Consider the following 15,862-nt stretch of genomic DNA (forward strand, 5'->3'; position numbering starts at 1 on the left):
GTGTGAGACATCTAGTAGTTATTGTGTTTACTTCAGTTATTTTTGTAAACAAAAACAATTGTAACTTTAATCTAAGCAATTATGAATATCAGATCGGGACTCGGTCTTGACAGATATTCAGTATTAAAAAATCAGACTGGGATCGGAGGCCAAAAGTGCTGATCGGGACAACCCAACTATTGCGAGATGTTTTGTGATTTTGAAATACTTCTACATAGTTAAAGGTCCAATTGATGAAGAGGTAAAAATGGTTTTGAATTGCCATAATTGATAGCTTCAACCAGTTTCCACAAAATAGGCTGCCATAGGTAATGACTGATATGTAATCCTTGTGCAGAAATTGAACTGACATTATTACCTCCGCCAAGGAGCTTATGTGATCGGATGGGTTTGTTCATTTGTTAGTTAGTTTGTTTGTTTGTTAGCATCTCAAAAAGTTGAGGATGGATTTTGATGAAATTTTGGAAATGTCAGAAATGGCATAAGGAAGAATTGATTAGATTTTGGGAGTGAGCTGGATCACCATCTGGATCCAGGAATTTTTTTAAAGGATTCTGTACTATTGGGAGATAGGACTAATGGTGGAGGTCTGCACTCTTTGAGTGCTTTTCTAGTTCATTATGTTTATGTGATATTAAAAAAGAAAAGTAGACTTTTTGTGTTACTCTGACTAAAACCATAAAGAAAAAAATGTTATTCAAATTGAAATGATACTAATCAAGTCTATTAAAGTTGGATTAACACACCTAGATAACTTAGTTGGGGGTTGATATAAATTATATAACCCAAATTGGCCCCCATGTTCTGAGCATGCTCCACAGTTCATAGGCTTGACTCTCACCCTGAAGTCCAACTGCATGAATTTATGTGCAAGCAGACAAAATCAATTATTATATCATTCAGGTTATTGGAGTTACCCCTCAGCTACTCCCTCTAAGGGTTTGTCTATGTATAGTATTGTACAGTACAAGTGTTTAATCCAAAGAAAGTATTTAAATACTTCTTACAAGTAGTCTTAAAACACTACAAACAAAGATGGAGTTCCTCTGGGATCATTTCTGTGTCCTTTATTATTTGTAATAAATGCCTACTATGGGCGGTCCCTGGACTATTTAACTGAAATGAAATACACTTACTTTTTTCTGTTATTACAAAACACTAAGGGCTATAGCCTAAAGTCCCTAAAAACATCACTCACGAAGACTTATTGAGTCTTGTATCAGTGGAACTTCACCTGGCTCATGAGTCTGTTTTATTAACAACTGAGAGAGAAAGCAACAGAGCTGGAGAACAACTGGACTTTATTGAAACATGCCCACAAGGACACGTATCTGGCCCTTTTAAAGTAAACTTTATTTAAAGCACCTCTCTGTACTCTTATTAAACAAGATAACAGGAGATGTCTCACATGTTGGAGTTGAAAATTATGGTTTATTTGCTGTTACTTTTTAGTTGCAGTTGGTGGTGCGGCGTAAACATAATTTAATATGGGTATGTCTCTGTGCAGCCAAAACAGTATGATGCTTTGTTAAGGCTCTACGATAAAGTGCATGCTCTAAAACTTTGTTAATAAGTCAAAAGGCACAGCTTTTATGCTCCTCTTATTATGTTGTAGGTCAGTCCCTGCAAATATGCACCGGTACGCAGAGAAACTGAGCCATTATGCACTTAACTGGGGAAAAACACCCCTTTCCATGCAAATTGACCTGATTGCATTAAGCATCAATGAAGAGTGCAGCAATAAATAGACATAGGCATAAATAGACTAAAGATTAATCTTCTGTCTGTGAGACAGACCTGTTGCACGTGCAGGCAGGAGTGTATTGCATGGGAGTGGGTGGTAATGGTCAGAAAATTCAGGGGTTGAGAAAAGCGTCCCATACAGGACTCTAGTTTGATTAAACAAGAAAATTTTAAACAACAGGAAGTTGACTTCAAATGCTAGAAAACTAGTTTGATGGAAATGTTTTAATAGCAGGTTTACTGCTGATTAAGATTTAGGTCTTCTAGGAATAAAGGACACTCATGTGGTCTGATAATGGAATGAGATGTGATGCTTGACTTAAACAATCAGACATCTGAAGTGGCCTTTATTCTAGGTGAGGTACAACCCTAAAAAGGACCATTATCTGTTAGAAGAATCATGACTATTTCTCTTCTAAAGTACTTTCGAATTAAATGAATGAATATCCTGATTCTGGAGATCATTTCCTCCACCTCCACTGAAAGGTGTTCACACAACATGTTAGCTCATTTTAGAAATCACAAAGTAACTTGTTTGAGCTAAAGACAAGGTCAAACAAGGGGGACTTTGAGGCAGCGATGAAAGACGAGCCGTCAGTACCCAGAGCTCATACCAGTCAGTCTTGCTGCTCGACTTCACCGCTCCTCTTTGTTGTTGCGTTCACACTGCTGTCCGGACACCATCACTCCCTCTCAGACGAGAAGAGAGGCCGACATGAAAGGAAAGGCACGGCAGACCGGGCTGAAAGATCAAAAGCTGGATGGGCAGAAGCATCTCCACAGAGCACATACAGGAGTCGTCTTCTTACCAGCCTGCCTTTTGATTATCACACTCTAGCCAGTCGTACAGGCAGACATCATTACCATACTGCAAGCTCTCCTTTTGCCTCTGTTTGCTTTTGACTGTAAATGCCAAAGAAGGAATTCTTTGTCACTCTTGATTGTAAAGCTACTACTGTTTCTTTTTAGGTTGTCTGAATTTCCAGGGCAGCTTCTTTTTATTTAAGAGCAGTAGAGCTCAACAGTGGGATTCTGAAAGTAAAATCCCATTCCTTGTGTCCACAGGGGATTTAATTATTAGCCATAATGTCCTGCCCATCCTAGGTAGAGTTATTACTAGTGTGAAACCCTGTATATGCTTCCATATCATTAAATATCAACCTTGTTTTAAGGAAAGCATGGTTTCTGGACGATTCAAGACAAAAGAAATACACTGTTTACAATTCCATATAAACAATAAAAACATTACACGAAAGATAAATATAAAGAGAAGGTACTTGCACATTTGCGAAGTTTGAAAAGTGATACGTTGCCGTGGATTGAGGGAATTGCAATGAATTATTCCCTTCAATTCTGAAAGGAAAACCGTACACAGTCCTGTGCCTTTTTCATTTTTTCGTTTTTTTTTTTTTTTTTTTTTTTTTTTTTTGCACCAAATATCCCTTAAAATGTTACATAGGTGTGAGAGTTAGCTGGTTTACTTGGTTCTGGGATTAAAAACACTGATGTAAGGATTATCTTAAACGCCAGTGGAAAATTTGAGAAATATACTTGTAAATAGCAAAAAAAAAAGTAATGGGTCATTCCAGACTTCCAAGTCTCGTATTAATTGATTATTGTCAACAAAACCCATAAAGACATGTTCTTCTCTTAATGTTTAGACCCTAAAAAGAAGTCGTTGGCCCTCAGCTTTTGGAAAGAGCCCAGCTAAGTCCTGAATAGCAAGTATAAAGTTGAGGTCCATTTGATGGTACTTCAAGGTTTACTGTCATCCTGTGTGATGATTTGCATTTTGTTAATCTAAGCCAACAGCATGCTGTGTCCTTTCAGCTTTGTAATTCTTTTAGTATCATCTGTTTTCCCCATGGGGAGTTCATAATCCTGCTACTTATGGTACTTACAGTATGACAGTTGAGCTCTCAGCCTTTATTATGGTGATACTTGAGAAGTTTGGACCCACAGCCTAGGAGTTGTGTTGTCCAAGTGAACTCAACTGGTCACTTGTTGTCTCCAAGCAAATCTTTTTAATCAAACTATTGAGCCACAAGGTTTGTTACGTAACTGTGTGATCATTTTTTTTAGATGCATGGTAATAACCTACCGAAGGACTATGTGTGCCAACATGTTTTGAAACACCAATTCCAACACAATGTGCCAAATGTTTTCTGCTGGTGAAAGGTCTGGACTGCAGGCAGGCAAGTTCAGCACCTGGACTTTTCTACTGCAAAGCCATGGTGTGGTCATGGATGCAGTGTGTGCTTTAGCATTGTCTTGCTCAATAGTGCAAGGCCTTCCATGAAAGACATTGTCTGGATGGGAGCATATGTTGCTCTAAAACCTCTATACCTTTCAGCATTGATAGTGCCTTTCCACATGTGCTGCCCATACCATAGGCACTAATGCAACTCCATACCATCAGAGATGCAGGCTTTTGAACTGTGTGCTGATGACAAGCTGGATTGCCCCTCTCCCATGCAGGGATTTCTAGTACAGAATCATGACTGCTTTAAATGCAGTGCCACCTGAGGGCCCTAAGATCACAAGCATCCAACATTGATCTTTGACCTTGTCCCTTGTGCACAGAGATGTCTCCAGATTCTCTGAATTTTTAATAATATCATGGACTGTTCCTGGTGGGATACTCAAAGTCTTTGCAGTTTTATATTGAGGACTTTTAGATGCAGTTTTTCGCTGATTTGTGAACCTCTGCCCATGTTTAGTTTTGCGAGACTCTGCCTCTCTAAAATGCTCCTTTTATACCCAGTCATGTTACTGACATGTTACCTGTGTTCTTGCAAAATGTTCCTCCAGCTGTTTTTCATTATTACCACTTTTCCAGTCTTTTGTTACTCTGTCCCTGTTTTTCTAGTAGAGTTTCTGCCATCAAATCAAATGAGCTAATCTGATATTTTGTTTATGTTCTATTTTGAACAAAATATGAGGTCTATTCAATTTGCAAATTATTACATTCTGTTTTATTTACATTTTACACAGTGCCCCAGCTTTTTTGGTATTGGGGTAGCTTCAATATTAATAGGTCACCCATCTGTTTGCCATCTATGTCATTAGAATACAAGTGTATTGGGTTATTTAAATATGGCGCAGATCAGTTTTTCTTGTCATCGGGATGCAAACAACTATTCAGAGTTAGCAGTCTTTTGTGTTTTTAAACACACAGGGCTTCATATTCTCTCTCCACTCCTAGTCTGAAGGATTTTGTGGTCGAGAGGCAAACAGTTCTTTCTATTAAATCTCAATACAGTTAAAAGTACTTCTCTCGGTTCAGTCAACTCCACCTCGCCCTTCTTCTTCTTATTCTTTTTTTTTTCCTGCCAAGCTCGTCATTTCTGACAAGGATAATCTTTCCTTCAGGGATTATGAAGCTATCCTGTAGTCATCACTTTTTGTCAGCTTAGCTCATATTAGCCAGCAACCCGTGGCTTAACGGTCTGAGCTTTGTATCCCAGTTCAAAAGGAACACCGAAGATTTGTGCCACGGTTCAGCCGTAAGTCGGTTAAACCAGCATGGTGGTCGTTTACAACCCCCAGTTTCACGGTTCAAAGCCCAATCAGTGAAGATGAAGCACCCAGCTGTTTCCAAAGGTATTCCAGTAATACCTTTCCTTGAAAAAAATAAAAGTTGAGTGGAGCTGTAATGGAGATAGCAGGAGTTAGCCTCCCACCTCTGCCACATACTGAGGATGAAAATGGAGGCAGTAGTTTTGTTCGTATCATGGGTGGTTAGATAAGAAGATGCTCTTGGTTTTGAAGGTCAGGATGAAGTCCAGCTGTGTCTTAATTGCCCCAGAGGAGCAATCAGCAGCTTGATTGGTGTGTTTGAGTTGATCTCAAGATGAAACCAGTGGCCTGTAAAGACTGAAGATTTACCCCACCAGCTGAGAATGAGCAGAGTTCAGAATTAGCGATTCACCGTGACATGCAGCAAATAGTACTCTCAATCAGAAAAGGACATGAAATAAACAACTCAGTCTGCTCCAGTGTTTGTTTTCCATGAGCCGCTTGGCTCCCCGGTGTGGCTGGCAGTGACAGGCATGCAGAACATTGAGCTTTTGATTTGTGAGTCTTTCCTATTGCTCAAAAAGCCTGAAGGCTGGTGGACTGAATTAAGAGTTAGAGCGTTATCTCCCCAACGGAGGCAGAGCACTGATTGCTGCCCTCATTGGTAGTGAAGAGCACGTCTGCCTGGTGTAATAGCTGCCATAGAAACCACATCAGCCAAGTAATTGTTTAGGCAACCTGAGAAAATTAAGAGGACAACATTGAAATTCTTTCGCTTAGCTTCTTCTTGCTTAATTTTTTTTATCAAATGTTCAATTTGCAGTGCTGCAGTGTCACAGCAGATTGACAGCTGCAGGCCAGGGCATACCAGGTCTCCTTCGACTTTGAGTCTTCTTCTTGGCTCTTGAAGAGTTAGAATATAAAACTATGTGGATTGTGCAGTATACATAACAATCAATAGTTGCACACAGGACAAACAACACAGCTTTTTAACTGACTCATTCCAACTTATAGGTTGAAGTAGCTCTTTTCTGACACATTATTTTAGCACAAAGTTGAATATCTTCCAGGTGATTGTTGCTGTCTGCCCTGGGTTGGCCATTATCACTGATTTCATGGACAGGATCTCAAGGCACAGCTACTGGAGTGGAGGGTTTCTGGTTTGGCAGCCTCAAAATTTGATCTCTACTTTTGCAGAAGATGTGGTTCTGTTGGCTTCTTCAGCTGGCTGTGAGGCAGCTTGGATGAGGGTTAGCACCTCTCAGTCTGAGGTTTTGGTTCTTGAAGGATGGAGATCTCTCCCAGGTGGGGAGTGTGTCTTTGCTCCAAGTAAAGATGAAAGTAATTTGGGAGCATCTTCAGGACAGAGGGGAGAATGGCCAGGCCACTGTGGTAAAGAGGAATCTGAACTAAACTCTCAAATTGCAAGGGGATCTTTATTCCAGCCCCCACCAGTGAACATGAACTTTGGTCAGTGACCGAAACAGTGAGAACGTGGATACAAGCAGAGATGCAAGCAGAGATGAGATTGCTCAGGATGGTGGCTGGGCTAAGCCTTAGAGAAGGGTTGAGGAACATCAAGTGAGTTTGGAGAAGAGGCGCTGCTCCTTTGCAATACTAGGAATCATATAAGGTAGTCCTGGCATCTGATCAGGGCAGACCCAGAACTAGTTGGAGGGATTTTATATCCTAGAGCTTCAGAAACAAACCAATAAATCAAAAATTATACATTTCGGTGACAAATTTATTTATTGATTTGTTAGGCTGTACTATTATGATGTCACACTGCTGCTTGTAGCTATTCACATCACACCCAGACAGATGATTAACTTTTACTTACTGCCAAAATCCACATATTCTGCCAGTATTGCATTCCAAGTGCAAAGGGCTTTGCTCCAACCAACAGCAAGCAACCTTGCATTTCTGACTCTGTTTCTAATCTGGTCTTGAATTGCTTTAGATCACACCATGATGTATTGTTTTTTGAGATCTGTTTAGCCTACTTCACTTTGCCAGGCAGGTTCTATTTAAGTGATTCCTTGATTCCTGAGGCCTGGATGTGGCTAGTGAAATTGAATTCAGCTTTCCAAAAAATGTGGTTAATCAATGTTCATTCATGAAATAATTTTCACATCACTGTACATAAGAGCATAATATAAAAAGTGTCAAAGCAAACTTTAAATGAGTTTAACTTTTTAAGACCTAGAAGTTGAGGATAGCTACAACCTTGTGTTACACATCACTGTGATTTTACATTAGAAACTGACATGTATAAATAGGTGTTGTTCATGTTCATGTCAACATCTTCCTGAACAGTTTCAGTAAGGGATGCCCTTCAATTACATAGAAAGACAGACCCGCTTTACCCTCTGTATCCCGCTGGGTTGCTGACGATCCCCAGTGATAGTAACCTGGCAAAGCAGTTCGATACGCCTGTTTCCATGTTTCTCACTGGCTAATCCATCTTGCAAAGCTCCCATCTGAACTGTTTATTTATTTATTTATTTATGTTTGCACAGTTAAAATTTTACAAATGTTGTACAGCTTTCACAAGGAAAGTACATATGAGGATTTGCACAGGTGAGGTAAAGAAACCCGAGAGGGCTTTTTTTTTGGGCCTGGTTAGAAAGTGACAGGACCAATCAGCGACGAGGGGTAGTACTTTCGGGCGCTGCAGAGTTGTGACGTAAGCAAGCAGCAACAAGAGGCTGGTGCAGTTATGGCGGAAGACATTAGCGTGGATGCTGCTAAAGTGCCAGTTATATCAGAACTTGACGACATTTCTTAATTAATAGCAGACCAAAGAACAACAGTGAGTTGTTTTCTTTTCAAAAACGACAAAAATCGTTATGCAGTTCTCTGTGGAGGTAGCAGCTACGTCACATGTTTTGTTGCCCTGACTGGCCCGTAAAGATGTGACGGACAGAACTCATCCAGTCACCCTCTGAGTTTTTTTTTTTCAAAGGCTCTGCCCTTTCCTAATCGCTGTCTATGAGGGGTTTTCCAGATTGATGTGTGAAACAAATCCACCTGGCTTGTCAGGTTAAAGTGGTAGCATATGCATTTTATTTCACAACATCTCAGGAGCCAGAAGACGGATCTCCACTGCATAAATTGTGATCTGAAGTGTACCTTTTTGCTGCTCTGTAGACGTTCTTGATGTTAATATCCTATCCAGAACATTTTTAATCCAGGCGCAAAGTGCTGTGTTCATTCAGAGCTTTGATTCTACAGATCCATATTGCTACATCCACGATGATATGACTTCTTCTATTGTTTAGTGACCAATCAGGGCCAGCCAAAATTCAACAAGAGACAAAAAAGTTATCTGCCAGTTTGGAAAGGAAATTTTAAAAATAGGTCTCTACAGCCCAAACAATAAAATACCACATGTGCACAAAATGTGAATAGGTTTTACGGGGATCAGTAATAGGGATAGTTTCTGTTGTGTTTGTTAAAAAGTTGTGATTATTTTCTCCTCATAGACAAGGCCTGTAGGAACTAAATGCAGATGTGAAAAGGCTCGCTCATGGTGATCTGGATATGATTTGTGTAAAGTTCTATGAGATTCAATTTCAATTTAGTATTTTACTTGGGGCCCTTCCCCTTTGTTTACCCCTTAGCCCTTCCCTTTTGTCTACCCCTTCCTCTTGCCCCTTGAAACGGAGTGGTAAGGGGTCGGGGTGAAAACCTTCCCTTAAGAAATGAGAAGCCACCTGTTTGCTGTTCATCATCACACATTACTGATAAACAGTGCATCGTGGAAAGTGACAATAAAGCTTCGGCCATCTCCTTCATACTATGGATCCCTCTGCTGATCTTCTCCATTTATTTATACAATTAATAGCCCTAATTTACACATGACCGAAAATACAATTAACTCCCATCCTTTGTAGCTAAAGATTGAATATGTGAGAAAGCACTACTTTTGTATTTTCTATAATCAGTGCCGCAAATATTTACATTTATGCGCCTCCTTCATAGTCCATTGTGCCATTTTGCAAGTGTGGTCCTGAAAAAATCCTTGTTTCAAGGGCTATGTCGCCCTTAGCCCTAGCCCTTGTTTCAAAAGAGAATTGGGATGCCCCTTCACCTGACATGAATGCGCAAAACCAAGGAGAAGGGCTGGGACAAGGGCTAAGGGGTAGAAATAGGATTGACCCTTGGTCTTTCTGGTCTTATAACTTTTGATACACTCATCTGCCATCTTTGCAGCATTCGTATTCTAATAGCCCAGGTTGTTATGAAAAAATACATTTCTGCAACTTGATTGTGCTTAAAAGGGATGAGATTCTACTGGCATACTTGCATATAGAATACAGGTGGACCAAAAATATCAAACTTAACCCTTGGAGTTCCAAGGGTTAAACAGAGGATAAATCCTTGCTACTGTGGTCCTACTTTTGGTTCCAGCCCTTTATCTTTTGCTGCATGTCATTCCTAACTCTTACATTCAAAATGCAAAAATAAAACAAAAATGACTTAAAAAGAGCAACCATTGCCACTGGAATTTTCACATAACCACTTTTTTTCTGTTTTCCAGGTTGTTACGGTGTTGACGGTGAGAGTGATTCCATCATGAGCTCTGCTTCCGAGAACTCAACGGAGCCTTGGTTCTGTGATGCCTGTAAGAACGGAGTGGCTCCCAGCTGTGAGCTGTGCCCCAACCAGGATGGCATCTTCAAAGAGACGGACGCCGGGAGGTGGGACGCGCTCACACATTGACCCATCGGTCAGCTGCCATTTACCAGAGGCAGCGAGTGGAACGTGTTCAGAAACAAATGATGCTTTAGCTAATGACCTCAGCTGGTTAAAATGCTGAAGGCAACATATGAAGAGTCTGAAATCGTTCACATATTCAGCAGCGGTAAGAAGGGAAGTTGGATTAAGGAGGAGAGAGAGAAGTGGCAGAGGAGTGAGGGAGGAGAAGAGATAGAGGAAGAAAAGGAGTGAGAGAAAAGAGTGTGTTATGTGAAGCGTGGAGACTTCAGCCACGTTATCGCTGATAGTGCTCCTCAGCCAGGCTGCACCCGAATTTACTACTTCACTAGAGCATGAAAAACACAGCAAATTAAACTGTGAAGCTGTTGCTTGCTAGAGATGGATATCTTTATATTGGACTTCGGATTCTCTTCCCTAAAGTCCGCATTTGAAATTGTGTCACAGCAGACTGTAGCTGGAGTCTGGGCCTACATAAATCTATGAATCCATTTCTTTTTCAAGTGTCTGAGTGACTCTCTGCAGCCAGTTTGATCATATTAAGTGCCTCATTGTCTGCTCTAATACACTACACCTAATGCATAAATGACCACAGCAAGATTTTTAATCCATTTGATGCTGTCATTTTTTCAATGAGTGTCCATAAATCAATACATTTTAAATGCCACCTTTTAAAAAAATATGCAAACTTGTTTATTTCTGTTCTCATGCCTAGAGGTTTGTCCATTTTCTCTTGAATGAAACAGTCTGATTTTCTTTCTTCGTGTTTTCAGATGGGTGCATGTGGTTTGTGCGCTTTATGTCCCTGGTGTAGCGTTCGGAGACATCGACAAACTACGACCAGTGACGCTCACAGAGATGAACTATTCCAAATATGGAGCCAAGGTATGAGCTTCTTTGCATACTCGTTTAGTTAGAAGTGTTAGTCTATATTGATTTTAAATGTGAGGTGACACTCATGTTTTATATTCTGCAGTCAGAATGCACTTTTTAGATATTCTTTTATTACTATGCATCCAAAATCTACATATTGGTGACCAGAGTCCACAAGTCTACCATTTTGTTTAACAGACATAACTCTTCTTGCCTGGTTCAGATCTTAAAATCCTATATATTGAATGACTTAAAGTCCATGTTGGTGATAGAAAATATTGTTTTTAGGTCTGCTGTATGACAGGCCACTATGTTATAAACCACTAGGCCAAATTTCAGTCATGAAAAACAGCCCTAAGTTCACAAAATTAAGCTTTAACTTCATGAAAAACGAGGCAGTAATAGTTGCTCTAGGATGTTGTGGACATGTCATTTAAATGAGCGAAAACCACACCCCCTGACGAGAAATATGATCTTCTAAAATTAAATAAAATGCATCTGAGACAGATGTTGGGGATTACATTGACTGTTTGGCACAAATCTCTCTGTTGTGATGCTTTTAATGACCTGTTGGTCACTGTAGTAACCTTGCAAAGCAGATGGATTCGCCCATTTCCATGTTTCTCACTGGTGAATCCATCTTGCAAAGCTCCTGTCTGAACTGTTTGGGCCAGGTTAGAAAGTGACGGGACCAATCAGCAATGAGGTGCAGTACTTTTCGGTGCGGAAGAGTCGTGGCGTAAGCAAGCAGCAACAAGAGGCCGGTGCAGTTATGGCGGAAGACATTAGCGTGGATGCTGCTGAAGTGCCATTTTTTTTATCAGAACTTGACGACATTTCTTAATTAATAGCAGAACAAAGAACAGCAGTGATTTGATTTCTTTTCAAAAACGACAAAAATTGTGTACTGACATGTCTACAGTTGCCATGGTTCGTGTTATCCAGTTCTCGATGGAGACTACTCCTCGTAGGGGCTCACTTTGGTAGTGGCTTCGTCACATGTTTTGTTGCTCTTATTGGCCCGTAAAGATGTGATGGACAGAATGTTCATCCAAGTTTTTTTCAAAGGCTCTGCCTGTTCCCAAACGCTCTCTATATGCTGTCACACATCCATCTGGAAAATGCAAAGGTTTTCCAGATGGATGTGTGAAACAAATCCATCTGGCGTGTCAGGTTACCACTGTAGCTGATAGATTTGGGAAATTTACCTCACAATGAACAAAAACAAAGCATGAAAGCTGTTAACTTTCTATGAAGGCAGTGACATCAGCAAACAACAGACTGTACAGAGATTAACTGCTTGGTGATTTCATAATATTGTAGCATGGGGGAGCAGGGTAATTCCCCATCAAGACGGGTGATGTCATGGGCTCTTATATTGGCCCTACTCAAATTAAACCAAACCAGTAAAGAGGTGAACGACTTGTTAACAGTATAAATAAAAAAAATCAGTTGTTCAGCATGTTTAGAGCAACCTTATTCCGACATATCTAATGTGTTAGGACAAAAATGATGTATTCCATTTTACAGGGACTTTCATAATGACGCCAAGAAAAAGAATGTAAAAACGGTGAACGGTGCTCTATTTTTGTAAATTACAAGGATTAACTGAACAAAAAATTGGCAACTTTGTCAAAGAGGAGCAAGGATTTCCCTCTCTCCTCTTGGTCAAATGTTGCCAATGTTTTTGTTCAGTTTAATCTGTTTGCTGGAGCTTTTGTTAAAATTGAGTGCAGATCTTGATTTGCATTTTCCTCCATGAAACATACACAGATTGTGGAAATTTAGCTGATTGCAGATACTGCTCTTTTCCCATCATTTCTGTTTTTGTAACACTTCCACTATGGCAGCATTTTCTCTCATGTTTGACCATGAAAACAGATCGGAGTTTGTCCAACAGTTGACTTTCTCTGCCCAGGAAAAATTCCCCTCTTTGGTTCTGCAGTTTGGTACACCAGATGCCATCATTTAATTGATATGACACTTCAGATAAACACTGGCTACTGACATCAGCTCATGCCATATTATTTACCAGTGGTTTATGTTTTCCCGCAGGGCTGATATTGGCCAATATCAGCATTAAACTGGTGTATCATACATAGCTATTTAATATAGCTCCCTATAGCCCAAGTAGTGTCATAAAAACTAGGGTGCCTTGAGGCAAGTCTCAATCATACCTTACTACCACAAATATACTATAACCAATGATACTGTGATGCATGTTAAAGAGGCTGTTTTGCATGGATATGAATATAGTGTGCCTTGATATTTTGGCTTCATCTTAGGTGTGCTTGGGGCAAAACAGTTGACAACTGCTGTAATAACCCGATATAATAGCCTTTATAATACAAATGTTCTTAATAAACTTTTTGCACTGTCATGATCTCACTCACCATAATGGATGACTGAATATGGTGCCATACATATTAGTCGACAGTTACATTCTAGATGTATTTAGGAGGAATTAAAGTAATACCAGTGACTCCATCAAACTCATAGAGACTGAGCGAGGCGTTTCTCCATACAGACATTGATCTAAAAGTAAACAAAAGCCTTGGTGCCGATTAGGGTTGTAAATCACCAGTTTCATCACAATACGATATCAATTCTCAGAATGATTCAATATTTGCCGATATCACAAAGTCTGCCATGATTCGATTTTGATTCGATTCAATTCAGTTCGATTTAGAGGCCTGCGATAGATATCAGATGATATTGCGAACCCATTTACCACAATCTGTTACTTTTCACATAAAGGAAATAAACACAATATTGATACATTTTGAGAATTTTCTTGCAAATGTTGAAGGCATTTACATGAAAAACTTTCTTTAAAAAAGTGAACAAATGTTTGTGTTTCACTTTAAAGTGCTGCAGTTTTCAGTTTTTAATGCACAGTATTTATTCAGCATTGTGACTCGTGGCTGGGCGGAAACTGTCATATCCAAGCATGCGGATATGTAATGAATATGTAATGAATCATTACACCCCTAGTGCCGATGTAGCTGATGTAGCTGTCCTTGTGAGTAACTCTTTGTTTAGTTTTTCAATAAAATTTAAAATATTCACACTGTACTACACAAGGATAATTTACCAAAAGTCTTTGTGTTTCTAACATCTTATTTAGTTGAAAACCACTAAAGTCATGTTTTAAACAGAAAAAATGACGATTGCTAGTGTTAGCTTTAGCCCATTCTGTGGTTCTATTGCAAATGGTACATTGCTATGCAAAATTGTTTTCACGTTCATATAATGAGTTGCAGACATCTTATATGGAAATTTCAAGCTTTCTAACCTTTCCATGTACAAAATTTGCTCTACAAAGACTAACGTTGGGAGCTTGTCACAGGAGTATGCAATTAGCACGAGCATCCATTGAGTAACATGCCCCTTTTGCCATCCAGGTGGGGGCAGAATGAGATGAAACAGGATATGTGACAGCAGATGCAACAGCTCTTTAGACATTCTTCAAAAAAAGACTGAACATAAAAGCCTGCCTTTTATTGAATCAAGACAGCTAGGTCATAAATACATGATGATTTATGTTTTTGACAAAACAACTGCTTGAAAAATGATTCACATTTTAGTCACTAATTAATATTTTTATTGTGAAGAGACTGTTTTCTTTCTGTTTTCTTGATATACATTAATTTTCAGCTGCAGATGACATTAATGACATGACTGACTTTGGCACAACTTTGGGAGGAAAAGAAAGAGCATGGGGCAGGGCCATCACAAAGGATGCAAGGAAGTTACACTAGAAGTAAAGAGAGAAGAATGGAAATATTTTAGCATCATTGCAAAGCTGTACAACAAGATGTCAGCGCTTCTAAAAGTGGCAGTAGTAAAGTGCATGGAACAACAGGGGTTAAAGCAACAAGGAGAAAACAGGTCAAAACAACCAGTGAGGCACGTCTCTAGTTATGTTAAGTCCAACTTAAAAAGATGGAAGGCATGTCCTGATGATGTTCTGTGCTGACCCTGTCAGAGAGAATATACAGAAAATGTATATTTTTCTGAAATAAACACATAAATCCTCTTTGAAGATGTGCTTGATTACCATCAGTTAACACTGATCAAATTTTAGCCACCAAAGTGCACTCCTTTCACTGAGTTAAGACACTTGATTGGCTCAAAATTATTAGTTCCAATTCTTGATTCATCACCATCTTTATTGAAAGTTGAGTTGTATACAGAATACAACGTTCTTCAGAGGGGTCTTTAGTTTCACTGGAAGAACTTCAAACATTTAAATCTTTTGAGGCTCCTTTAAAGTGCGTATTCTTGATTTCTAGGTGCAAAGTGAACTGAAGTTAAAATGGGGTTTGGTTCTAGGTTAGGTTTGAAAGAAAAAAAAACACCGAGCACAGTGTAAATGTATTTGAAAAATACATGAAGTCAGACTATTTGTGAAAAGTAATCAATGAGTGGGGCTGAACTGTAATTTTTAGGATTGATGTGGAAACCCTTGAAAAAAAAAAATGTTGAACAGTAATGTCTGCAATGTGAGGATCTGAGTTTTGAAATAAGCTATTGATAGCGGTACATTTTGTATGCTGTCAAAAGCCTTTGAGTTGTCAGAGAGGAAAATCTGCTGTGTTTAATGTTTAAAGACATTCTCCTCATTCTCTACCATTTTGCAGGAATGCAGTTTCTGTGAGGACGCTCGCTTTGCCAGGACCGGCGTCTGCATCAGCTGTGACGCAGGAATGTGTCGCTCATATTTCCACGTCACCTGTGCACAGAGGGAGGGGCTTCTGTCAGAGGCTGCTGCAGAGGAGGTAAGGAATGAGACCTTCACATCCAAAGCACAAAAAAATCCTCATAAAATGACATCACAGTTAGCAGAAATACCTTGGCTGGCATGAGTTAATCGTTTCTACTAACAAGCCTTATTCCTCTTAGTACAAGTATCCAGAAAACGACTTTTTCCAGTGACTTATAATAAAAAGCTTTATTAAAACACAAAATGCTGATAGCATCAGCAACTAACAGCAGAGCTTAAATG

At 39.5% G+C, this 15,862-nt stretch overlaps 1 protein-coding gene across 3 annotated transcripts in view; it reads left to right on the top strand.

Annotated features, from left to right (window-relative positions):
• The window catches only part of phf14 (PHD finger protein 14), a 126,391-nt gene that overhangs the window by 16,003 nt on the left and 94,526 nt on the right, over nucleotides 1-15,862 (top strand). For all 3 annotated transcript variants that reach the window (XM_041808434.1, XM_041808435.1, XM_041808436.1), the window contains exons 5-7: nucleotides 9,806-9,965; nucleotides 10,755-10,866; nucleotides 15,498-15,635. In XM_041808434.1, the coding sequence (XP_041664368.1) occupies nucleotides 9,806-9,965; nucleotides 10,755-10,866; nucleotides 15,498-15,635 (410 nt within the window). The remainder of the gene's footprint in view (nucleotides 1-9,805; nucleotides 9,966-10,754; nucleotides 10,867-15,497; nucleotides 15,636-15,862) is intronic.

This window comes from Cheilinus undulatus, linkage group 16 (assembly GCF_018320785.1).
Source record: "Cheilinus undulatus linkage group 16, ASM1832078v1, whole genome shotgun sequence".
Lineage (NCBI taxonomy): Eukaryota > Metazoa > Chordata > Actinopteri > Labriformes > Labridae > Cheilinus > Cheilinus undulatus.